At 44.3% G+C, this 27,494-nt stretch overlaps 1 protein-coding gene across 2 annotated transcripts in view; it reads right to left on the reverse strand.

Annotated features, from left to right (window-relative positions):
• NBAS (NBAS subunit of NRZ tethering complex) overlaps positions 1 to 27,494 on the reverse strand; it is a 682,881-nt gene that overhangs the window by 517,944 nt on the left and 137,443 nt on the right. For both annotated transcript variants that reach the window (XM_075598387.1, XM_075598386.1), the window contains exons 19-21: positions 21,745 to 21,823; positions 20,904 to 21,008; positions 19,841 to 19,977 (exon numbers count right to left, since the gene is read on the reverse strand). In XM_075598387.1, the coding sequence (XP_075454502.1) occupies positions 19,841 to 19,977; positions 20,904 to 21,008; positions 21,745 to 21,823 (321 nt within the window). The remainder of the gene's footprint in view (positions 1 to 19,840; positions 19,978 to 20,903; positions 21,009 to 21,744; positions 21,824 to 27,494) is intronic.

The following is a 27,494-nucleotide window of genomic DNA, read 5'->3' on the forward strand; positions in this document are numbered from 1 at the left end:
CCATACTGGTCTTTACCTCTGCTGACACTCTATAAGCGTGCTTATGCAGAGGCCGCAGGTCCCCTGTGAGCACTGGGTGTTTTGTGAGATGTGTGGTCCCTGGCATGTCAGTGAAGAGGGCCCCATACTTAGCTAGCATGTCCCTGGCTTCTCCCTTTTGCCTAGCACTCAACTGTGCCCCTATCTCCACCTCCTCCACAGTGTTTTCCTGCCTGCTAGAAATCATAAGGGGTCCTACAAGATCCATCGCTACTTTCTGGAAGGGTTCCCCTATTATTGGTAGGGGTTTCAGGGGTGCCTTCACACGGTCGCCCGCCTTACCCACTCGCTGGCAGGCATCACAAGAGCGGCAGAAATTGCCCACATCTCGAGATGCCCCCGGCCAGTAGTAACGCTGTAATAACCGGGCTCGCGTTCTGTTGACCCCCTGATGTCCCGCTAACGGAATAGGGGCACTACTAGCTGTCGCTTACCGGTCAATCCCTCCTCTATCTCTGGGTTCCCTTCTTCTCTATACAGGAGTCCCTTATACCATAGGCAGTGCTCAGTGCCTTCCCCTGCCTGAGATTCGGATGCCCGAAGTCTCACGCCGGCCAGGGTAGGGTCTGTCTTCACTGCCTCCCTAAACTGGGCTCCTAATTCTGGCCACCCCCCAGTCAGGTCATTGTCCGGGGAATGGGGAAGGGTGAGGGGGAACAGTAAGTCAGTCTGTGGTTGCAACTGATCCTGGCTTACCTCCCCGGGCTCCTCTGCGCCCTCTGCTAACATTGGTCCCAAAGGCTGGGGGACTGGCGCCGCCGCCGCCGCCATTGCCGCTGTCTGGCTCCGGGTAACCGCCGCCACTGCAGCGGGCTTGGGCACTCGGTCATAGGTGCAGGTCATCGGTCCCAGATCGTTGCCAAGAAGAACATCGGCATCCAAACCGGGTAAAAACCCCACCTCCCGCACACCCTGGCCCTTCCCCCCAATCCAAAAAGATTCTGGCCACTTGCAGGAAACGTGGCTCTCCGTCAGCCCCAGTGATCTGTATCCCAGGGCCTGGGATCAATTCCTCTGGCTGGACCATATCAGGTCGGACCAGGGTCACTGCAGCTCCTGAATCCAGCAAGCCGACTGCTTGCCGGTCACCGACTGTGACCGGGGTGAGATGTCTGCTCCGGCCGTCCGTCTGCTGCAGGTCCGCGCTGAGATGTCCTCCGCTCCTGGCTGTAGGCACCGATGAAACCGGGACAGGTGTGGCATGGGACACCTCGCTGGGAGTTGGTTCCATGACCGGTCCGGTGTCTTTGGTGGAAGCTACCCGCACGCGGGCTACAGGCTTCGCAGCTGGGGTGCGTTGCCCCTGATGGGGTCCACCGGAAAGCAGGGGTTCCGGGCAATCTGGTCTGATGAGACCAGGGCGGTTGCAGTTGTAGCACCGGCGCTCGTGCCGGAGCTCCCCTGCCTTCGGTGGACAGCTGCCCGCAGGCGGCCTCTGAGTCCATTGGGGGGTATAGGCAGACTTTCTGGCCGGTGCCACCGCCGCCTTGGCTACTGGTTTAGCGATCATCAGGGCTCGGCTGGCCACATAGTCGTCTGCAAGCCTCGCCACCTCCTGGTAAGTCTTGGGCTTCTTGTCGTACACCCAAGCCCTCACCGCCGGCGGGCACTGCTCCATGAGCTGCTCCTGAAAGATGAGGTCCAGCAGGCGTTAGTAAGTCCGTGCCTCATAGCCCTCCACCCAGTGTATCCCGTATAAAGCCATGCGGGTCACGTAGGTAACATAGGACTCCTGGGGCTGCCTCTCCTCCTGCCGGAATTTACCCCGGTAGGCTTCAGGGGTAAAACCATACTGAAACAATAACAGTTCTTTCAGGTGTTCGTAGTCATCAGCATACTCATCTGGAAGCGCCATCATTGTCTGCTTAGCCAAGCCGGACAGTAAGGGGTCCAAACGTGCAACCCTATGCTGGGGAAGCACTTTGTACCGCCGGCACTGCGTTTCAAAGTTCTTTAAGAAACTGTCAATCTGGTCAGTGCCTTCCACGAACTTAGTGAGACTGTGCTGGTCCAGCTTGAGTTCATCTGTGTTGGGTTGGACAGGGGGGGCAATAAGCGGGTCTGTTCACTGCCATAGTGATAAACTGCAGCCGCTCTTCCGGTGTCACTCTGTCTCCCCACGCAGTAATCAGTGCCAACATTTCAGGGGTGAACGGACTGGTAGCCGCAGCAACCAGTACCCCTCCTGTTGCACTGCTCCCGGGAGGTGCACTCGTTCCCTCCCCGAGATTCCACCGATCCTTCCCTGATCTCCGGGTGGCTGTAAAAGGGAAAGCTGAGCCGTATGCTGAGGCTCTGCAAGCGGGCTTCATAGTCACCGATTGCGTCAACCATGTCTGCGACCTCCTGGTTCTCATAGGGCAGTCCATATTCACGGCACTTGTCCTTCAGCTGAGCTCGGGTCCACATGTTGGATGAGCCTTCAGACTCGCTCATTGTTCAGTCGCAGCAGTGAGGTGGTGTTACAACTTGTGTTAACTGTTGCACTACTGTGTGTTCAATATCTTTAGTCCCAGGAATTTGCAATTACCATCAAGTTCCTACTATGTTACAGTATCCCGCAGTATACTGTAACACAGGTCCAGTTCAATCCCACTGCTGCCACCAGTTAATTATAGAGCTTGTCACGGTAGCTTATGACAAGATATAATGAACACCAAATATCTGGGTTGAACTGAACTAGGCTTAGATATAATAAAATATAATTTATTCCGTAAATAAGGTGAACACATCAATATAGTACAATTAACAGACAAGAAGATAACACTTACTTAGGGTTGGGGGATGGAGAAGTATCCACTAGCAATTCTCCAGTAGTCCAGTGACATTCAAGATGGAATCAGAAGCACAACTCCAGCAATCCAGTGACATTCAAGATGGTATCAGAAGCACAACTCCAGCACAACTAAAAACTGTAGGGTTGACACAGTTTATATACCTGTGCAACCCTATTCTTAACATTGAACACAGCCTATTGGTGAACAATTATCTGTATCCACTCTCTATTGTGGAGACACAGACTAACAGACTAATCCATGCCCTCAGGTAACAGAGTTTGTTGATTGATTAATACTTAATCCCTAGACATTGGGTAACAATCAAGGCAGTTACTTTTTGATCACCGTGCTTAGGCTACTCAGCCGTATGCCCTTCATGACCTATTAGCCTAGCAAATGGCGTCTGCATTTTCAGAAGAGATCCAAAATAAAATACATATACACTTTAATATCTACACATACTAATAAGTTCCATTCTGGTGGGCTCAGTGGGTCGACCTTTGCCAGTTTTTAATGCCTACAGTGACTCCACATATTGGCCAAATATGAACTCTCTGCGACCTCCAGAACTGGAGATACAGAAATGCACTTTAAAACATTAAAATACATGCTTATAATGAAACATGGGAACATACGTTTTCAAGGTACAACAAGGTGCAAACCTCATCCCTGGACCGCAGTCCAGTTAACCCCTTGTCTCTCTGGTGAGGTCAGGGGATGGCCATATGGGGTGCAACCCCTTTAATACCGGGCCACCCCCTTTCTCCCTCTACAGTAGAGTGCATTGGGAACAAAGTGGGACCCTAAATCCCACAAATATATAACCAAAATACACAAATGGTTCACAGCCCCCAAAAGGGAATAATGACGCAAAAGTGATATTGAAAGCAAAGAGTGTTTTACTCAAATAATTAATGAGATATAGTATTATACTTTGCAATAAAGTAGCTACACAGGCTAATCAAAATAGTGCAATGTATACATTACACACACAGTAAATACAAAGTAAATAGCCAACACTGCTCAAAAAAGACACAAGGTTAGTTATGACCAAGCTGTAACGCAGGTGTAAATAAGCCTATTACCGCATATTAGCTAAGTAGCAAGCGCTCTACTACATAAAGCCCCCTTTAAGGTCAATTGGATAACACCTCTTGAAAGAAACATTTGAGTAGCTTCCTAGTACTAGTCCTTTGACTAGTAGATCATCTCAGGGAAGCGCAAACGTTTGAAGCTGCGCTCCCCTGTATCCCCTTCCCCTGCTCTTGCACCCCCCCCCCCCACCTTGGATCTGCGTCAAATGACGCAGTGGGGTCATGTGACGTCACATGACCCGCGGTGTCATTTGACGCGTGTGACGTCACATGGCCCCGCGGCGTCATTTTACGCCGCGTTGCCTTGGCGACACGTCACACAGCCGGCTGAATCCCAGTAAGTGGAGTGTTGCAGGGGCCTCACGCGATCCCCTGGCATTTAATTAAACGTCTGGGGGAAGAGTGCGGGGCATCTGCAACCGCCCGCGCCCCCATAGACAAATCTCCCGCCCCCCCCCCCCTGGGGAGCGCGCCCCCCAGTTTGTGCACGGCTGATATATCTCATATGCACTTCCCATTACCCCTGGCACACACACTTACCATAACACAAACACGTTTTATTTTTTTTAAACAGGATTATCTTGATTATTGATTAAAAAATTCAATTTCCCAACTTGTCCTTATTTGGACTGGAACGAAGAAGATTTGTTCTACTGATGCAGCCGGCAACAGGTAGAGAAAGAGGAACTGCACAGGAGATGGAACACAGTGAGAGCCCCACCTCCTCTCGCACACAAAGCTGAGCCAGAGAAGTCCTCTCCCCCACCAAGTCATTCTCTGCTGGTCTCAACCTTCATCTTATTTACGCTTTCCTACACTATAGCAAGCTGTCCCTTGCTTGCCCAGAGAAACGAGGACACATACAAAGTAGAGGAGCTCTGCTTACAGCAGCTAACAAAGGTTTCCCTTCCCCACCATGTGCATGTGTGCAAACTCTACATACAAATTTCAATAGAAAAGAAACAAAAAAGTCGCAATCAGATCTAAGCATATTCTTCCAAAGAAGTTTTTACAGAAATGTATTTTATTGTAGGCATCACACTGTGTTTTATTTGCACTGCAACAGCGCATAAAAAGTGTAAGACATTGTATCAATTACATGAAAGTACTTCAACCATCCAACTTCAGTTTATAATACAGAAACAATTTTAAGAAGAACCATGGTGCATAAGTTCTTTACATACAGAACTGCACTTTCTGGCAGCTGTGTAATTAGCAGGCAAATGGTTCTACTTACATTTACAAATACATTTTTTATAAGGTACCATGAATAAGGCAAAATCATTAGCAAATGTAGCAGATTAAAATAAATTACTAGAAAAGTAAAAATAAATGTTTTAGACCTGTACATTTCCCTGCAGCTATTCAATAAACATACACCACTTATAATAATCATAAAAAATGTATCCGAGGAGGAACACATAATCCTAGTATTAAGAGCTCTGCCAACTAACTGCACAAGGCATTATTTTCATGTCTTCTAACAAAGACAAATGGTATGATAGACCCTACCTCCTCTTCTAACTATCACCCTGTCTTCACTCTTGCATCTAAACTTCAGGAAATAATTGCTTCTTCATGTATACTTCACTTTCTCAACTCCCATAACCTACTTGACACTGTACAATCAGGCTTCTGCACAGCATACTCTAACACTCACTAAAGCGGCTAAAGACCTCACTATTGCCAAATCCAAATTACTACATTCTTATTCTTCTTGACCCCTCAGCTTTCGATACTGTTGACTACCCTCTTCTCAAACATTCTTCACTCTTGGTATCCATGGCACTACCCTCTCCTGGGTTTCCTTCTACCTCTCTCCTCTTTCTTTCAGTCTCTCTTATGTCAACTCCTCGACGTCTGAGCCTTGAGGTATACCTCCATGCTGCCAAAGACAGAGGTCATTACACTCTGCTCATACTACTTGACCTCTCTGCAGCATTTGACACCGTGGACCACCCTCTTCTCCTTCATATTCTCCATACACTTGCAATTCGTAACAAAGCTCTATCCTGGATCTCCTCCTACCTCTCCCATCGTACTTTCAGTGTCTCTTTTGCTAACACCTCCTCTATCGATCTCTCTGTGGGGGTACCCCAGGGCTCTGTCCTGGGACCTCTTCTCTTTTCTCTGTACACACTTTCTCTAGGTGACCTAATCACATCTCTTGGGTTTAAATATCACCTGTATGCTGACACACAAATTTACTTTACAACCCCTGACCTTACACCTGCTGTACAGACCAAAGTTTCTGAATGTCTCTCTGCGATATCATCCTGGATGGCCCTCCGCCGCCTTAAACTGAACATGGCAAAAACAGAGCTCGTTATACTTCCTCCCAAAGATGGCCCTACTACCTCCTTCCACATTACTGTTGGAAGTACCATCATTCACCCAGTAGCCCAAGCACGCTGCCTAAGGGTCACACTTGACTCCTCTCTCACATTCTCCCCTCACATTCCAAACGTCTCTAAAACCTATCGCTTTTTCCTCTGCAATATTACAAAGATACACACTTTCCTCTGTTACTCGACTGCTGAAACTTTGACACAGGCCCTCATTCTTTCCCGTCTTGATTACTGTAACCTCCTGCTGTCCGGCCTGCCTGCTTCTCACCTGTCTCCCCTACAATCTATCCTTAATGTAGATGCCAGAATCACGCTAATCTTTCCTAAATCTGTCTCCGCGTCTCCCCTCCTGAAATTCCTCTCCTGGCTTCCTATCAAATCCTGCATCTCACACTCAATTCTCCTCCTAACTTTTAAAACTTTACACTCTTCTGCTCCTCCTTACATCTCAGCCCTAATTTCTCGCTATGCACCATCCAGACTCTTGCGTTCTGCTCAATGATGTCTTCTCTCTACCCCCTTTGTATCTAAAGCCCTCTCCCGCCTTAAACCTTTCTCACGGACTGCCCCAGACCTCTGGAATGCCCTTCCCCGCATTACCCGACTAGCACCCTCTCTATCCACCTTTAAGACCCACCTTAAGAAACACTTGCTTAAAGAAGCATATGAATAGCACTGTGGATAATACTAGACACACGATACATAAAGCTTGGCACCCTGCAGATGCACTTACCAGAATGCCCCACTACTGTCTCTGTACTTTCTCCCTACCAATTAGATTGTAAGCTCTTCGGAGCAGGGATTCCTCTTCCCCAATGTTACTTTTATGTCTGATGCACTTATTCCCATGATGTGTTATTTGTAGTTATTTGTTATTTATATGACTGTCACGTGTATTACTGCTATGAAGCACTACAGTATGTACACTAATGGCGCTATATAAATAAAGACATACATACATACCTAAAGAGTTCCATCGGTTTAGGCCCCTTACTCCGCTCTATATACACTCACGCTAGCTGCCCCCATTGACTCCTTTGGATTTACCCATCATCGTTATGCCTTCCAGTAAAAAAATTACAGAGTGCCTGTAGGCGGACGCTCACAGAGGTATGCAAGGGAGACTGATTATAGTGAAATTAAATAAGCCTTTTATTGCGCCTGTTTCCTTAACATCAGGAAACCATCCAAACAAGGGGTAAACACAGCTACTATTCACTTGGGAGTATTTCTAGTGAAATACTATGCAGTTCACAACTCCCTTAGATAAGCATGTCTCCCAGCCCCAAACATATAGCATGAATTAAGCAGATATAAGAAGTCTCATAAATGAAAGTCTTATCTGTTCCTTTTGGTTTGGAGGGAAAATCTTCTCTGTCCCTGGTTCAGCTCCCTTTTCCTCAGGGTGTGTCAGCATTCAGGTTTAGAAGTTTCCCCTGTGTCTTGAAAGCAGCTCTGCTGTTTCTTCTGGCAGGGCTCAAGACTGTTTGTCTCCAAGTTCAGCTCAGGTGTGAGCTAAGGAGTCTCACTTCCTGTCTCAAAAGACAGGCTTTTCTAAGCCATCTAATCAGGCAGGTGGTGTTTGTTAATTGACTACCAGCAGTTAACCACCACACTGCTGGATTAGAGGTACATTACCTGAACAGGGATAACTCCCCTGTTACAGTGCCCATAAGCAATCTTGCCTGGATGGCCTTTTGCCGCTTCAATGGCTAAGACAGAGCTCCTTATATTCACTACAATCCACCAAGTCTCGCAAGCACACTGCCTAGGTGTTACATTCAACCTTTCCTTCTCCCCACATATAAAACACTGTTAACTAAATCTTTCCATTTCTTTCTTGGCAACATTGCTAAGATACGCCCCTCACTAACACAAACACTCATGCATGCCCTTCTTCTCTCCCCTGTTGATTACGGTAACTTTCACCCAGCCACCATGCCTCATAATCGCTCTCATGGACAATCCATTCAAAATGCTGCTGCCCAAATCGTCTCTTGCTCTGTCTGCTTTCCATCACCTGAACTCTGCTGGGGTCCTAATTATTTCCATGTAAACTACATTTTCCTCCTTTCTTTTAAGACGCTATATTCCTCTGTACCTCTATATATCTAAACTCTGATCCCGTTACACCCCTCCTTGCCTCTAGCGTTCAAAGGTTTCTCATTTTTGCACCTTTTACCTCGACAGCCCTCTTCCATCTTCAACTTTTTTCACTAATCTCTCCCTACTATATTCATCAAAGTACAGGCAGTCTTCATTTTACAACGCTTCGTTTTACAACGAATGGCTTATCCAACGCTATGCAATGCATACCTATGTTCATTTATACAACGCTAAAACGGCTTATCCAATGCTCTTACGACGCTTTGCATCGTTGTTTATGTGTATGTGTGTATATATATATATACACACACACATATATATATATATATATATATATATATATATATATATATATATATATATATATATATATATACACACACACACATACACATACAAAAACAACGTTGCAAAGCGTCATAAGAGCATATATATAATATTATATTATACTACATAATATTATATTATACTATATAATATATTATTTATTATGTTATATTATATATATAATACAGTATATACACTACATAATGTATGTGTGTGCTGCATATCTTATTGCCTGCATAAAATATTTGGTGTATTTTAGTGTTAAAAATGTCTTCAGGAACGGAACCTTTCATTTAAACAGTGTTCCTATGGGAAAACGTGATTCGCATTACAACGTTTCGCTATCCAACGCCATTTTGAGTAACGCATTGTGTCGGATAACCGAGGACTGCCTGTACCTTCACTGTCCACATTCAAAGCCCACGTCAAAATCCACCTCATGAAACTTTCTACACTTCTACTATGAACTATAAATGCATTTGACATCCCCAGACTGCACTTCTTATAATGCACTTTTACTCCTAGTGTGTGTGTAAGCCTCCCGATACTCAACTTAGATTGTAAGATCATTGGGCAAGGGTCTCCATTTGCTGTATGTTGTAATTTACTTGTTTCTCTTATTCCCATGGTTTGTAATAGATTTACCTTGTATTGTACTATTGTAAAGCGATGAGTATATTGTTGGCGCTAAATAAATAAAATGATACATACATTATAAGATTTACTTCAACTAAAAGAATGCTCCCCATTAATCTATTTTTCACCCATTCATACTTCAGACACATTGCTGATTAAATATTCTTTGAACAAGACTTTTCACCTGTTTCTCATTTCATAGCAGCCGGTGACGATTTTCACAATGTATTTGTATCTTTCAACATTTACATTTCAAATGCCTACGGGGCAAATAAGACTATTTATGTATTGTTTTAATGGTAAGATGATCACAAAGCTGTTAATTCAAAATAATAAGAACCAATGAGCATGTACACTTATCTTTTGTCATAAAACTGCACTTATGAATAAGGAACTTAATAAATGAAACCCACAATGTGACCTACAATGCAGAAAAGATGCAATGAGGGTGATGGATCTTCTGCAAATCGCCCTTTCATGATAAAACATCAAAGTCATCCTGGCATCTACTAGATAATGAAGTCTATCTTATTCTGATTTATGAGGCACAGAGCAACACGCTTCTAATCTCATTTCAACATTTTAAAGCCAGCCTGAAACAACTTCAGGCATGAGAAGTATCTGTTTTAATTATAGCAGAATTTCAAGGCATTCTTGAAACAGAAAGATCTATTATGACCTAGTAGCAGAATCATCTTTCAGAACTAGAATGCATTAAGAATGTGTTTGCTTTAGAAAAAAAAAACACATTGTTTTCATGATTTGCCTATTATCATGTGCAAGGGCAGACTTTCTAGAGCATTGATTTATTTTTTCATGTTGAATACATTGACCACTCCTTTCCCTGAATACAATATTACTCACAGTTTATATGGAGCCACCTACAGGGATATCAGTAACTTACTTGACGTTTTTAAACAGTTGAGCAGTAGGACTATGAAGACTTTGATAAAGGCCTTTGGTACAGAAGTAGCAAGACTTATGGTTTTCAGTGCCGTGATTGCGCATGGTTCTGCTCCTGTGCCGATTACGGCGCCAAAAACAAATGATTAATGCTGAGGCAGTACATGCTTCTGAATGGCAACCCCTCTGCGTTAATCATTGCACTGAAGCAAGTGCAGAGCCCCCATTCCTGTTCTCCGTTTACTCCTGTGTGAGCGAACAGAGGAGGTACAGTATGGGGGTTCCACTCTGCCCCACATACCTGATCTCCTCTGCTCCACATGCTGTCTTCAATCGCCTGCACTCGCTCTCCCTGCCCCTGCACATTTTACACCGTCTGGCACAGTCCAACCCACTTGATGAGTGGATTCCGTCAGACGTCAAGAGGGGGCTGGACAGTGCTGAAGCGGGGAAAGGGAATGCTGGCTGGCCCCCCACAGTGATAATCCTCCTGGGCCGCAATCAACACTGACCTCAGCGCCGCAGACTTTTGCTTGTTTGTCCCTAGTGCCGGGGACAGTAAGTCTGGTAACATCTATAAATTCTTTTTCTTTCAGTGTTTTTACCCAATAACACATTTCCTCCCTAAGCAGTGGTTTTTAATCTTTTTTTTTTTTTTGGTTAAGGAACCCTATAATTATATTGTGAAATTCTGCAGAACCCCAACCCTCTCTAATAGTGCATGTAAAATCAGATACATTGTACGGAACCACAACCCTCTCTAATAGCGCGTCTCAGATCAGATGCATTGTAACTTCTTCTATATTTGGTACAATTATCACATGACCTGAAAATTGCAGGGAACCCTTTATGGATGCATGGGCAACTCAAGGCTTCCTATGAACCCTGGTTGAAAAACACTGCACTAAACCTGTTCTTATTAGACACGCACATAGTCAGGAACTTTTTCTCTCTTTTTATACAGGCGTCCAAAATTCCCTGGCAAAGAGCTAAAGGAAGTAATGACTAAAAATATAGCTCAGAGATGCAATCTCCTTCTACAAATTCCACATTAAATTCCACATTTAAGACCCACCTCAAAACACAACTGCTTAAGGAAGCATGTGAGTAGCTCCATGGCGCTACACACCTCACACCTTGGCCCCTTGCAGAAGCACTTACCATAATACAGCTAAACCCCGTTATAACGCGCCTCGTTATACCGCGATTCGGTTATAATGCGGTTTTCCCGTGGCTCCCGTTTTAAAAAAAAATGTAAAAAAAAAATTTTTTAAAAATTTTTTTTTTTTACATTTTTTTTTTTTTTGCACACTGCACACACTGCTCATTGCTCACACTGCCACACTGCACACTGCACACACACTGCTCATTGCTCACACTGACACACACACTGCACACTGTACACACACTGCTCATTGCTCACACTGCACTCACTGACACACTGCTCATTGCTCACACTGCACACACTGACACACTGCACACACACTGCTCATTGCTCACACTGACACACTGCACGCACACTGCACACTGCACACTGCACACACACTGCTCATTGCTCACACTGCACACACTGACACACTGCACACTGCACACACTGACACTGCACACACACTGCTCATTGCTCACACTGCACACACTGCACACACACTGCTCATTGCTCACACTGCACACACTGACACACTGCACACACACTGCACACTGCACACACACTGCTCATTGCTCACACTGCACACACTGACACACTGCACACACACTGCACACACACTGCACACTGCACACACACACTGCACACAATTATTATATAGAAATAAACAGACAACTGCACTTTAACAGATGTATTTTGCCTGTACAACGTCTTGTGACTTTTGTTTCACAAAGTTAAGGGGGTGGGAAGTCATTGTGCTGTGGGGGTTGGGGGGGTGGCGGGGCCCTGCGCTGCGGCTACGGCGGGCCCTGTACTGCGGCGGGGGGGGGTTAGCGGTCTGTGTGTGTGAGTGCGAGTGCCTGTCTGTGTGTGTGTGTGTGAGTGCGCGAGTGCCTGCATGTGTGTGCGTGCGTGTGTGTGTATGAGTGCGTGAGTGCCTGTGTGTGTGTGTGTGTATGTGTGTATGTGTGTATGTATGAGTGCTCCAGCCCGAGTCCGTGGAGGGAGGGGGGGGGGGGAGAGTAGCGGGTCCCTCCTGCAGCCAATGGAGGGAGTGGGGGGAGAGTAGCAGCTCCCTCCTGCAGTCCGGGGAGGGGGGGGGGAGAGTAGCAGCTCCCTCCTGCAGTCCGGGGAGGGGGGAGAGTAGCAGCTCCCTCCTGCAGTCCGGGGAGGGGGGGAGAGTAGCAGCTCCCTCCTGCAGTCCGGGGAGGGGGGGGAGAGTAGCAGCTCCCTCCTGCAGTCCGGGGAGGGGGGGGAGAGTAGCAGCTCCCTCCTGCAGTCCGGGGAGGGGGGGAGAGTAGCAGCTCCCTCCTGCAGTCCGGGGAGGGGGGGGAGAGTAGCAGCTCCCTCCTGCAGTCCGGGGAGGGGGGGAGAGTAGCGGGTCCCTCCTGCAGCCCGTGTAGGGAGGGGGGGGGGAGAGTAGCAGCTCCCTCCTGCAGTCCGTGGAGGGGGGGGGGGAGAGTAGCGGGTCCCTCCGCTCAAGCCACGCCCCCCCTCCCTGTCAAACCTCCCACCTCCCGCTCCGGCTTTTACACACACTTACACACACACTCAGACACTTACACACACTCACAGACACTTACACACACTTACACACACACTCAGACACTTACACACACTCACAGACACTTACACACACTTAGACACACTTAGACACTCACACACACTTACACACACTCACAGACACTTACACACACTTAGACACACTTAGACACTCACACACACTTACACACACTTACACACACACTCAGACACTTACACACACTCACAGACACAGACACTTACACACACTTACACACACTTACACACACTCACAGACACTTACACACACTCACAGACACTTACACACACTCACACCCACATACACACACCCATATACACACACCCACTTTCTCTCCCATATATACATACACACACACACACACTCTCTCACTCTACACAGACGGGGGGTGGGGTCAGAGCAGAGGAAAGGCCGCGACCAGCACCACCACCCGCTCCCCCCCCCCTCCTCCCGCGCAGGCAGCGGGAGCACCGGGGACAGCGGTGGGGAGCAGAAACCCCCCGCTACCACCTCCGTGCAGGCAGCGGGATCTGAGGTAAGCGGCGACCTGAGGGACATCCCCGCTCCCATCTCCTGCCCCGCGGGCTGTCACGCGGTGACAGGGGGAAGCGGGGACAGGAGGGACATCCCCGCTCCCATCTCCTGCCCCGCGGGATGAATATGCGCTAAAGCGCGGCGGCCATTTTTTTTTCCGCGACCCCGTTAGTAACGCGGTGGTCTCGGGGTGGACCCCGAGACCCGCGTTATAACGGGGTTTAGCTGTACCTTCCTACTGTCTCTCTACTTTCTTCCTACCAACCAATTAGATTATAAACTCTTCGGAGCAGGGACTTCTTTTCCTAAATGTTACTTTTAGGTCTGAAGCACTTATTCCCATCATGTGTTATTTATATTATTTGTTATTTACATGATTACCACGTATATTACTGCTGTGAAGCGCTACAGTATGTACATTAATAGCGCTATATAAAGACATGCATACAAACCTATAAAAACAGTGTTAATAAAAAGGTTTACTTTTACAATTACGCTACATTTTGGCTTACTGTGTACACATGGGGGTTCGCAGTCCTATTATATATTCCACTCTTTCACTGGGTCACTGTTAATTTCAGTGGAATCTCTCATCTATTCATGTAATTAGCTTCCTGAGAAAGTGGCATCCCGTCTTAAAAGAAACATTTTCACTTATCTTGCTTCCTGTGTAAAAATGAGTCTGTTTCTATTTTATTTGAGTCCATTCAATTTGAATGTTATTTGGTCATTTGTGTTCTTTACCATTTTCTCTGCAAACTAATTATGCTGCCATAATTATCAAAAACAAATAACAACATGGAAAGGCTTCTAGATTAATCATCTCTCTGGATAAAACAGTTTACAAACAGCCTTATCATAAAATACTATTTAGGTAGTACGACGACAAAAGCTAATAAAAAGTTATTGAACCATACTTAATCTTGCCTGCTTTGCAGAAATGTACAGTAGTGCCAGCCATCTACATGGGAGTAGCTCAGAGAGTCAAGACACTGAATCCAAACAATGACACTGACTTTTAATCAGGGGAACCTGGTTCAAATCCCCGTATCTGCTCCTTGTGACCATGGGCAAATCACGTAATCTCCCTGAGTCTCAGGCACCAAAATCATAGATTGTAAACTCATCTGGGCAGGCCCTGTCTCTGTAACATTCCTATGTGCTGCAAACCGCGCACTATACTGTACTTGTGAAGCGATTTGCGTCCTATTGGGAGAAAATAAAGTTATTATTACATGTAACCAAAAGATGAACACAAGGCAGCAAGGACAAGCACAACCAAATAAGGATTATTCACGACTCCCGAGACGCATAATGAATGCCAAAAAAGATACTACTATTGGTCTTTAGCAGGCAAGTGCAGATAAGAATGCGACATTTTGTGTCACGTGACACTGTCAGCCAAGTGCCACATGCACCATGAACAGTGAGCTCTTATCTGCACTCACCTGCTAAAGACAAACAAAAGTGCCTTTTTTGCCATTAATTATGCATCTCTTATAGTAACGAATAACCCTTATTGGCTGTGCTTATCCTTACTACCCTGTGTCTACAGTTTGGATTTTTAGCTAATGCGGGGGTTAACTTCTTGTATTTAATCCCCCTTTAACCTTTTTTCCCTTTTACATATGGCTATTGATTTTACCCACATTTAACCGACTGAACAAGCCACTACAATTACTTCCCTCTAGCCCTGGGGGAGATTTCCTCTTTAAAGTCTAGTAGAGGATACAGTAATATAAAAAATATACACACCATGACCGCTGCTTGCATGTTCTACAAGGAAAGTCCCCCTTTCAAACAATGTGCTGTGATTTCATGCAGATTTTCTGCCCCCGTGGGTGATTTTTTTTTAAACTTAAATATTAATTTGCTTCTTCTTTGGCATATCATTTTCCACTGTCAGCGTTTCATATTCCAATTAATAATGTACCCATCCTTTTACATCAAGGTCGTCAGCCTGATGGGTAGATGCACAATGAAGACTAAACGTATAACACAGGAAGGGGGGGGTGACCTATCTCCAATGGCCACCAACAGGTCAGGTTTTCAGTATATCCCTGCTTCAGCACAGGTGATTGAGCCACCTGTGCTGAAGCAGGGATGTCCTTAAAAACCTGACCTGTTGGTGGCCCTTGAGGACTGGAGTTGGCCACCCTTTGCATATCGCATATTCAGTGTAAGGCCTGGGACATAGAGGAGCAAACAGCGCTGAGCCGCGCTCCTGCTCTGCCTCGCCTGCTCCAAAATGGGGCTTTTCCCTGTCCTTGCAGGCGAGGCAGTGAGCGCGCTCTGGGGGCGGGGTGGGGGCGGAGCGGATGCATGTCAGGAGGCGGGGCTAGTCCCCTAATCCCATTGGATGGGAGCGGTCACGTGACCGCTCCTCCGCTTCCCCGAGCGGCGGCAAATTTAAAAACTGCCTGTCTCGGGAAAGTTTCTCAGCCTCCGCACGCATCAGCGCGTATGCGGAAGAAGAAACTATAGCCGCGCTGATGACAGATGCAGGGGCTTTGTGCATCAGCTCAGCGCGGCTCAGCCCACCTCAGCGAGCTTAAAACCACTATGTCCCAGGCCTAACAGAGAAACAAAGTGTATTCTTGTATCCATGTATGTGTTTAATTAATGTGCTGCCATCACTTCACGATATTCAGAAAATACAACTCGTGCTCTATGCAGCAAAAGAAGACGGTAAAAGGTTAAACAGTACCAGCAAATCTCTCGAATGTAGAGAATAATCACAAATTAACTGTGCTTTTTAAATTGAAGCACCATAAATTGATGTATAAACTCCATGTTATAATCCTCTGTAACAGATCAAATGCACTCGCATTCACTCTCAATGACTTCTGTATATAGCAGGAATGCACAGGATTCATACGAATGCCCTCATTGTATTCGTGTACTTCAATCTAGGGCTCTTGAACCCCTCATTGACCTCACCAGGCGCTCTCAGCCCCATATAAAGTATTGTTTATTCATTGCCTGAACACATTTTCCTATGTAAATTATTTACAACGCTATGACTCTTTCTTTGCACTTCATTTGTACTTCTCAACACTACAGTTGCAATAACAGGAGTGACTAAAGATCATTACTATTCTAAGAAACCACAATTCTCAATTGTCATGCAAATTTGCTTCGTATATGGCAACCGCTATTGCCTTTAACTGTCTAAACTTAATAAAAGCACATCTGGTTGCTACAGTAACAGGCTTCTGTTGCATATTAATTTGTTTCCTTGTCCCTTTGATATACTTTTAGTAGGGTGAGTGCAAGACAGTGAGTATCTTCCAGTCCGGTTACGTTGTATACTTATTGTTGAAGCTCAAGAATCGTATGGAATATTCCAATGTGTCCAATACAAGGACTTCAGTAAATTTGCCAAATAACTTAAAAGTGAAATAACTTCTCTACAATTTGACAAATCAACAATGACAATTTACCAGAGCTCCCAATCACTATGACTGCATGAGCAAATGAGCAGACTGCTAGTGGTTTATTGAAGTTAAACATACTGTACACATGTCCTGAAAGGCACACACACCAATTAGGTTTGTTACTAGATAAGCCTCCCGACCCCATACAAAACATGTCAAAGCAAACGTTCTAAATTATTTGTGGGAATATTAAACTACAAAAATCTAAATTTCAGATAGAGTCTGCAGAAAAAGGGCTACCAACCGAAATATACACATATAACGAGGGCTCAAAAAAGAAAAAGAAACACACTATTAGTATAAAATTTTAAACGTTATTAATATTTATAAATTGCAAAACGTAAAACTTACATAAAATAGGATCACAGTAGATCCAAACATCACTGGGGGAGCACGAGGGAGGGGTGAATGTGAGCGTAGGAACCAACACTGAGGCAAGATCCCAAATGCCAGATGATCCGGTGGCTACGTTCTGTCTGCTCAATATCCAAATTCAAACCCCTTCACTTCGCGCTCAACCACCGCAGGGAAGTAAAAAACACAGCTGCCCGGAGGAGGAACGTAATGCCGCTTCCTCTCTGCTGCGTATCACGTCACCTCTACGCATTTCGCGTCATATGACGCTTCGTCAGGATCCTTCCTATTTAGCACACTTTGGGACATATCATGATTTTTGGAACCGCACGCACTTAATATATTTTTTCTTGAGAAAAGGGGCTACACATGATATATTGTTTACACTGCTGTCTCCAGGTGGACGTCACTGGTTACGGTTCGGTGCTTATACGGATCAGACAGCAATTTTTCAAATCCAAGAAACCTATATAAAATCCTTATCTTTCAGTCATCAGCACTCCATAAATCACTAAGAGAACGTGATACAGATTTTCAGGAGTAGGTCAATACAATTGAATGTGGCAGGAAGAATTATACTGAATATTCACAAGAGCACAAAGGAAACAGAAAAGTGTCAATTTTGGTGCAGGATTATTAAAAGGATGGGAATAAAAATGCAGTTCACTACTTTTTATTTCAGCATTATAATTGTGACAAACCATATAATTTCATCATATTGCTCTGGTATTGCTGTGATTATCCGAGTCTGTTTCCCAATGCCTGCTACTTGGCACATATACAAAATGAACCAAGTAACATACACAATACTGTAGGTCAGGGGTGGCCAACTCAGTTCTTAAGGGTCACCAACCGGTCAGGTTTTCAGGATATTCCTGCTTCAGCCCAGGTGGCTTAATGGGCCACCTGTTCTGAAGTAGGGATATCCTGAAAACCTGACCGGTTGGTGACCCCTAAGGACTGGAGTGGGCCACCCCTGTAATAGCTAGCTTTTCTGAACCCTTTTTTCTTTTCCTGATTTTGCTACAACTAAGACCGAAATGAGGAAAACAAATGATAATATGTAAGGAACCAGATACTGTACCACCAAATCCTTTACAGTATGTGGAGTTTTACTCTGTGCAAGGTTTTTCAGAAGAGCGTTAAACGCTCATGTTGCTTCAAATACTGATTGTGTTAAATAATTATGTGAAGAAGAATTGAGAAGCTTAAAGACCTTATCACTCTTATATCTGTGGGCCCTAAAAATGGTCTCTACCAACTACAAACGTAGCCGGTTTTATTCAGTTAACAGATAACATAGACTATCCGGAGATCACACAAAATATTACAACATATCCCAATGAAGTGAAAATAACCCTGTCTACAGCTCTACATTTTAAATACTCTTTTTGCCTTCCTTTTATAAAATAAAAGACCAGTACGGCTACTATCAAAAATGATAGATAACCTGATCAGCCAAAGAGATGATGCAAAATAATCAGGAACAACAATGTGTTTCGATGAAATCAGCAATTAGGGTCCTAATGAAATACGAAATCACTGAATGTGACCCTTATTTTTGTTCCACACTCACTGTTACCTAATGCAGTGGTGCGCAAACTGGGGGACGCGCCCCCCAGGGGGCGGGAGAATTTGCAGGGGGGGGGGGTGCGGGCTGTTACAGTGACCCCGCGCTCTTCCCCCAGACATTTAATTTAATGCCGGGGAGGCGTGAGGCCTCTGTAACCTCATTTACCTACTGGCAGCCGGGTCTTCGGTGACGCGTCGCCATGGCAACGTGTCTTCAAAAGACGCAGCGGTGTCATGTGACGTCACGCGTTGCTATGGCAAGGCGCGTCAAATGACGGGGTGGGGTCGCATGACGTGACCCGCAACGTCATTTGAAGCCGTGCCTTCGGGGGAGGGGGGCGCGAACGCTGCGGCTCCCAGGAAGGGGGCTGCAGCTGAAAATGTTTGCGCAGCGCTGACCTAATATACACTTCCTTTTAACTTTACAAACAAAAGCCAAGCTGGATCAATTCAGAACCGAGATCGCTGTAGCCAACGTGGTGCAGGCAATGGCGCGCGCCCGCGGAGGGAATAAGGCGTCAGCCCTGCCCCTCTCTCACGCGAGAATTATTCAAAACAATGGCCACTTCTCCGGCTGCTTTGTATTTGTCCCGCTGCAACGCGCTGGCGGGAATATAAATCAAATATAAATTTGTCATTCTTGCTCTAATTTTGTATTCCCTACAAAAATTCTGCAAATTAAAAAAAATTACATAAAAGTAAATGACTTAAAAGAATAGATTTTAACCAAAATAAAAACTATATGTTGTTTCTAGCATATTCTGTTAGAGACATTGCAGCCAGTGAAGTATTTCAAATTGGTTATACAGTCATTAGCAAGGCAATTTGGAAAGATCGACACATCATTTTGCCATACAGAATTTGGTTCACTTTAAAATTGACTTCCTCCACATACAAGTCGTTTATATTTTATCTTTAACGTTTCAACAGCCACTGGTGACAGTGACCCGTAACAGTCTAATCCCAGCTAAATGCCATCGTCCTACTTTTCCTAGAGCATAACCTTACCAGGCCTCTTGCAGTAGAATAGAATACTCATGAGGGGAAGTGGTCTCAGGGAAATTGGAGAGAATTGTCAGGCGATGCGGTAGCAGATCTGATCCATGGTAAGTGAACAGAATTTCCAATGCTTGCACATTACTTTCCTGCGAACAACAAAAATAATGTGTTTTGATGTCAGCCACTTGAGATCAACTATGTAATTAGGGGTCATATATATTTAGCAGTGTTAAGCTCAAGGTCCCATAATGGGATATATCAGCTGCTACTGTACGAGCTTTCAACCAAGTTGCCCTTCAAGGGAGTAGCTATATGGGGTCCCAGCTCCCCACCTCACACTTTATTCCTGCATGTATGGATTTATACTTGATTATACTGCATACACACTGCAGTGGGAAAATAATGTCATGGATTAGCACCAGCTTTCCAGCAGAGCAAACAAAAAAGAAAAAAATAAACAGATAAGAAAAACAGGTTTCCCAGAGGTCCTGTGGATACGGGATTGTCCCTTATTTGACACCCAATTGTCCCATATTTTAGTGTCTGGACGTGAAATGCCTGCACGTAAAATGACTGCAATGAAACCAGTCACAAAAAAGTAATAGATTTCTACTTGAGTGTAATCGTTACCTTTTCCGATAGATGTCGCCTTACTATATCATTAAAAGAATGAGGACGTCGATTGTCATCTCATAATACCATGACACCCAACCCTATAGGCGTTACTTTTTCAGTCAGCTTGAAGCATTTGCAAATCGTCACTCAATACGGCGTCCCACTTTCATACTGGATTTCTACGTCCCGTATTCTAAAAACTTACATATGGCAACCCTAGGCAAACATGTCGCCATGCCCAGCATCATGTTACTTTGTGTCCAGTTAGCAGGGATTCCTGAATTGCTGTGAATTCCTATTGGCACCATCAGCTTGCTGTATACATGGTTCCCAGCACATTGAGCATTAGCGATGAGTTAACTAACTGCATCAGATTCTAAATGATACTAGAGGTGAAAGGCTACCCACTTAAAGAGGAATCAATGTTATCTTTACTGTTCTGACTTTGTAACATTACCCGAGCATATGTTCTTGCTGACAGCACAATATTTTGGTTCCTAAACTTCTTGAAGAATTCTGCATCATATCTCTCCTCAGCTGCATGAGGCCCCCCAAGGATTTCCTTTAGGACAAAGAAGCAGATGTTTCAGAATGTTGTTCAAAATATGGTAATAGCACAGATTATGAATGGATGATTCAAATCCATTTATCAACAGCTCAGCATGTTCTCATGCAGTAAAACTACATTCTAGACACGCTGTTAGGATCACTGCTTCCAGGTACTGAGTAATACTGTACTACTATTTTTGTTTTATTGTCATCGTTTAGTCCTTTAATGTTCACATTATTTCAGAAACCCACATTGATTACATCACAGGTCTATTGAAATAATTTTTCAAGACCCTCCGTGCATTTTAATAATCAAAGACCACCACAATGTTATTTTATATTTATCCTTTGTGAAATTCATTGTTGTGACAACGTTTCATTTTTACGTAGACAAGAGACGGTTATAGCTACATTCCGTCCACCAAGTATACTACAGCAATTGTCCATATTCAACTTTAATTAACATACTGATGTAATGACCCTTTACTGTGGGTAATTAAACAAAATGAGGAATGTTACTGTGGAAAAAATATCTACCCAATAATAAAATAATCTCGCATCCTGTACCAACAGGATAAAGAAAACAAAGCCAAAAGGTGCTCCAAACGTAATCATGCCAGATGGAGCTTGTAATGCTCTTACGACATTATCTAATGATGCAGTAGCAAAAAACAAACACAAGGAGGATTAGCTCAATCAGAAGTTCACAATCTAAGAATTTAAGATACAACAGCAACCATTGTCCTCACCTCGTATGTTGATAGGCGATCTAGGTAAGTTAATAACTTGAGCCTACAACGGCACAATTCTTTTTGTTCTAGAGTTAGACTGTGAACAAAAAACAAGAATTAAACTGAATGCAGTTTACATATGAGATAAAGCAAAGAGAGGATTAGCAAAATAAGTTGCAACATTCAGTTATTGAATCTCATTATTAATAAACGAAAAGCTTGATGAATTCTCTATTACACACTTTGCGGTTTGTATACTTACTCCAGTTTGGTTTTCTATCCAACTAGGTGATATTTTCTGTTACCACATTATTGCACATTGTAACGTGTGATCTTGTTCAACCTCCATTTCATATGTTTGGATTGAACTCAACATATCGATGACAAATGTTTAGTTGGGTAAAAAAAACAAAATCATCTGTCCTCGCCTCTGTTCTACTACAGCTAATACTTTCTCCCCTCATTAAATACTATATGAACTTAACACTTCTGTTTCTTTCACTGAAGACTCCTTTGATACTTCTTTGACACCTCATCTCCAATCTCTCGCTGCGTCCCTGATCACCTCTTGAGGTCTATTCCAGGCTGTCTCCGCTGTTGTTTAACAGATGAATTGTTTATTATTGCTGTCTCCTGCACTTGAAATTGCTTTAATACCTATCTGAGAGATATATAGAAGGAAAAGGGGCTTCTGCTTCAGCTAAACCTATGGGGGTGCACGTGGGGATAAAGGTTTATTGCAAAGAAAAAGAAAGAGATCCCACTAGAATCATGCACTCCACCTAGGTGATAATTTCACATTTACTGGTAATACGTGGTGTTTGCCACCTCCACTAATAAGAGAATTTTTATTTACATGCTGAAACAAAAGAAATAAAATCAAGACTCATAGTACTAACTATGTTGGTGATCTTGGTTGGCAAAGTAATTCTACCATGAATATTTGTAGCTCATGACTGTAAGAAAGTACCTATATATAAACACCTGGCTAAACTGGCAAACATACGTAAAGTTGCTACTTATCATAAACAAAAGTGCACGTGTAATGAAGTAGGATTACTTTACCTACCAAGATCACCAACATAGTTAGTACTAGGAGTCTTGATTTTATTTCTTTTGTTTCAGCATGTAAATAAATATTCCCTTATTAGTGGAGGTGGCAAACACCACCTGTTACCAGTTAATGTGAAATTATCACCTAGGTGGAGTGCATGATTCTAGTTGGATCTCTTTCTTTTTCTTTGCTATCTGAAAGTTAACATACTTAATGCAACTTTTAATAACTCCATAACACAACTGCACTACCCTCTCTAGATGCTTTTATTCCTTATAAAAAACTCTAAAAAACAACACACTTACTATCCTCCTACTGTCTCTGTACGTTCTCCCCACCAATTACATTGTAAGCTCCCCAGAGCAGGGACTCCTCCTCCGAAATGTTACTTTTATCTCTGAAACACTTATTCCCATGACCTGTTGCCTTGGTCCCAAATACCATTGTAACGGTCTTGTCTTGTTTAAAAACAGTTTGTTTTGGGAAATCCAATTTTCAAGTCTCAAAAAGTCAGACTGGAGTATGTGTTCAAGGTCGGAGAGGCTAGAGCTTTGTGCATATAAGATTGTGTCATCTGCATACATGTGTATTGAAGCTCCCTTACAAGCTGTAGGAAGATCCTTGATAAACACTGAGAAGAGTAGGGGCCCCAGAACAGAGCCTTGCGGGACACCGCAGATGATATCCAAGTGGTTGGAGTTAGAGCCTAAGATAGACATGTTGGGATCTACCTGATAAGTAGGAATTAATCCAGTTTAAAGCATGCTTCCCTATTCAAGAGCACTGGAGATTGTTAAGCACGATAACATGATCAACAGTATCAAAAGCCTTTGCAAAATCTAGGAATACTGCACCAGTGAGTTGTCCCAGTTCCATTCCACACGGAATCTCATTGCAAAATTTTAGCAGGGTAGTTACGGTGGAGTGTTTGGGGCGAAAGCCAGATTGGAATTTGCTAGGGAAATTTGTCTTGATATAGTAATCGCTTAATTGGGAGTGAACACATTTTCCCATGACTTTGGATAGTATTGGGAGAAGAGAGATTGGCCTGTAGTTTGCAACAGTGTTTTTGTCCCCACTTTTGAAGATTGGGACAACACAGGCAGTTTTCCAGGTCTTAGGAATATGGCCTGCAGATAGAATAGAGTTGACATGGGAAGCAATTGGTTTGGCAATGGCTAGGGCTCCAAGTCTTAGGAACTTAGATTGTAGTGTCAGGTCCCCATTGGCTGCTAAGTTTTAATTTGAGGAGCACCTTTGTGATCTCCTCCTCAGATACAGGGACAAATGTAAAATTATGGGCAGTGTTGGGAGACGGTGGGGCTCTAGGAATACTATAGGGGTACTCTCAGAATGAGGTTCATGATGGTGGTTTGGGTTGCGTTTCTCTAATAAGTTAGTAGCACCCCCCACAAAGTAATCATTGAATGCATTTGCAATGTCAGTGGGATTTGTCACAGTAATATCCTTCTTAATGATATTATATGGTTGTTGATGGATAGAAGGCTAGAATATATTGTTGATAACCTTCCAGAGGTTAGCTGGGTTTGATGTATTCTGGCGAAGATTGTCAGAGTAATATTGTGCTTTTGCCTATCTTGTTTGCCTTATACACATATTCCGCAGGCATCCGATTGACCCTACCTGTCTTTCTAACTATTGACCTGTCTCCCTCCTGCCTTTTGCCTCTAAACTTCTTGAACGTCTTGTATTCTCTCGCTTGCTCCACTTTCTCAACACCTAATCCCCTCTACAATCTGGCTTCCGCACTGCTCACTCGGCTGAAACAGCCCTCACTAAAATAACTAATGACCTCCATGCTGCCAAAGACAGAGGTCATTACACACTGCTCATATAACGCAACCTCTCTGCAGCATTTGATACTGTGGACCACCCTCTTCTCCTTCACATTCTCCATACTCTTGGCATTCGTAACAAAGCTCTATCCTGGATCTCCTCTTACCGCTCCCATCGTACTTTCAGTGTCTCTTTTGCCAACACCTCCTCCTCTATCTATCCATCTCTCTGTGGAGGTACCCCAGGGCTCTGATCTGGGAACCCTTCTCTTTTCTCTTTACACACACTCTCTAGGTGACCTAATCACATCTCTTGGGTTCAAATGTCACATCTATGCTGATGACACACAAATTTACTTTTCAACCCCGACCTTACACCTGTTTTACAGACTAAAGTTGCTGAATGTTTCAGTTATATATCAGCCGGGATGGTCCTCTGCCGCCTAAAACTTAACATGGTAAAAACAGAGCTCCTCATACTTCCTCCCAAATCTGGCCCTACTACCTCCTTCCACATTACTGTTGTAAGTACTAATCATTCAGCAGTAGCCGAAGCATGCTGCCTAGGGGTCACACTCAACTCCTCTCACATTCAAAATGTAGCAAAAAAAAAGCAGTTTTGCTCTGTTGCTCGACTGCAAAAACTCTGACACAGACCCTCATTCCCTCCCGTCTCGACTACTGTAACCTCCTGCTGTCTGGCCTTCCGGACTCTCACCGGTCTCACCTATAATCTATCCTAAATGCTGCTGCCAGAATCACTCTACTATTTCCGAAATATGTCTCGGCGTCTCCCTTGCTGAAATCCCTCTCCCGGCTTCCTATATCCTATATCTCCCGGCTTCCTATATCCAAATCCTGTATCACACACACTCAATTCTCCTCATCTCTTTTAAAGCTTTACATTGTTCTGCTCCTCCTAACATCTCAGCCATAATTTCTCGCTATAAACCATCCTGATTCTTGCGTTCTGCCCAAGGATGTTTTCTCTCTACCCCTTTTGTATCTAAAGCCCTCCCCCGCATTAAACCCGTCTCGCTGACTGCTCAACATCTCTGGAATGCCCACCCCCTCAATATCCGACTAGCACCCTCTCTATCCACATTTAAAACCCACCTCAAAACACACCTGCTTATGGAAGCATATGATTAGCTTCATGGCTGATAATTAACACCTCATACATCGACCTTGGCCCCTTGCAGATGCCCTCCTACTGTCTCTGTACGTTCTTCCTATCAACCAATTAGATTTCAAGCTCTTCGGAGCAGGGACTCCTTTTCCTAAATGTTACTTTTATGTCTGAAGCACTTCTTACCTTTATGTGTTATTTATATTATTTGTTATTTATATGATTGTCACATATATTACTGCTGTGAAGCGCTATGTACACTAATGGTGCTATATAAATAAAGACACACACACATACAGTACATCTGTATTTATTAAGATCATTGGTAGTGCCAGTTACTTTGTAGCTTTTCCACAAGGCATCCCTAAAATGGTAGAGTGCTATAAGGTCAGTTGTTACCCACAGAAGGTTGCCCCCCCTGTCTCCCCGTACTCTTATTCTGCGTAGTGGAGCATGGGTATCAGAGTTTTAAGTACTGTGACAAACAGCTTACTCCGGGGCTCCGCCGTTTGTCCGGGACTGATAGAACACGGTCTTTTAGGGTAGGTTAAATGATGAGGCGTCACGTACTGTTCCTTTAAACAGGCTATGCCTGGTTTATTCAGTCCCAGGCACTGAGACTGCCACAGTGCATACCACAGAAACACATCCAAACAAAAAGCTGCTCACCTGAGCGATAACTTAACTTAGATTTTCCCTAACTCAGGGTGGAAGTGGCTTTTCCACTTCCAACAACAAAACAAGGTACTTTTCAGTTTTAGACAAAAAGGAACAGAAACATTTAACCTGTTTGGGGAGAGGCTTTTCCCCTCTCTGCTTCCAGCAGCCTTCCTGTCTCCAGGCTCTTGGGGAGAGGGGAGAGGAAACAGGAAATCAGTCTTACATACCTGATTTCTAATTAGCATGACAGGTGACAGAAATCAGGCAGCAGACAAACTCTGGTCTGGATCTCTCATCCCTCAGTTCCAGCGCTTGCCAAACTGTGGGATGGAGTGCATGTATTATAAGGCTGCACTCCCAGGCCAAACAGGATAGAAACTGTTCAGTATCCTGGGAGCCCTATATATGGAATTTATTACCATCCCCTGGTTTCTGTCACATATCCTCCCCCCCAGCTCAGACCTCGAGGGATGAGCGACCAAGGATATTAGGGAGTGCATCCTTGACAACCCGTCAGCATTGCCATGTTTGTGCCCTGACCTGTGTTCCACAGAAAATTTAAAGGGTTGTATGCTTAGGAACCACCTGGTCACTCTAGCATTCTTCTCTCTGTTTTGACACATCAAGGTAAGGGGTGCATGATCTGTGACCAACCGGAATTTTCTCCCCAACAGATAGTATTTGAGCTTCTCTACAGCCCACTTTATTGCGAGACACTCTCTCGACTATGGAGTAATTTTTCTCCTGGGGATTTAGTTTCCTACTTAAATAAAGGATGGGGTGCTCCTCACCTTGAGACTCCTGGGAGAGTACAGCCCCCAGCCCTACCTCAGATGCGTCGGTTTGGACTACGAACTCTTTGGAGAAGTCAGGTGTGATCAGCACTGGTTGGGTACAGAGAGCTTCTTTCAGGCTTCTAAAGGCCTGTTCGGTTTCGGGGGACCACTTTACCATTAGCGGTCATCTTGCTTTTGTGAGGTCGGTTAGTGGGGTTGCCTTAGTTGCAAAATTGGGAATAAACCTTCTATAGTACCCAATTAAACCCAAAAAAGTCCTTACTTGTTTTTTTTGTAACTGGCCTTGGCTAATTTTGTATCGCCTCTACTTTGAGTGTTTGGGGTTTGAGTAA

Source organism: Ascaphus truei, chromosome 4, assembly GCF_040206685.1.
Source record: "Ascaphus truei isolate aAscTru1 chromosome 4, aAscTru1.hap1, whole genome shotgun sequence".
NCBI lineage: Eukaryota > Metazoa > Chordata > Amphibia > Anura > Ascaphidae > Ascaphus > Ascaphus truei.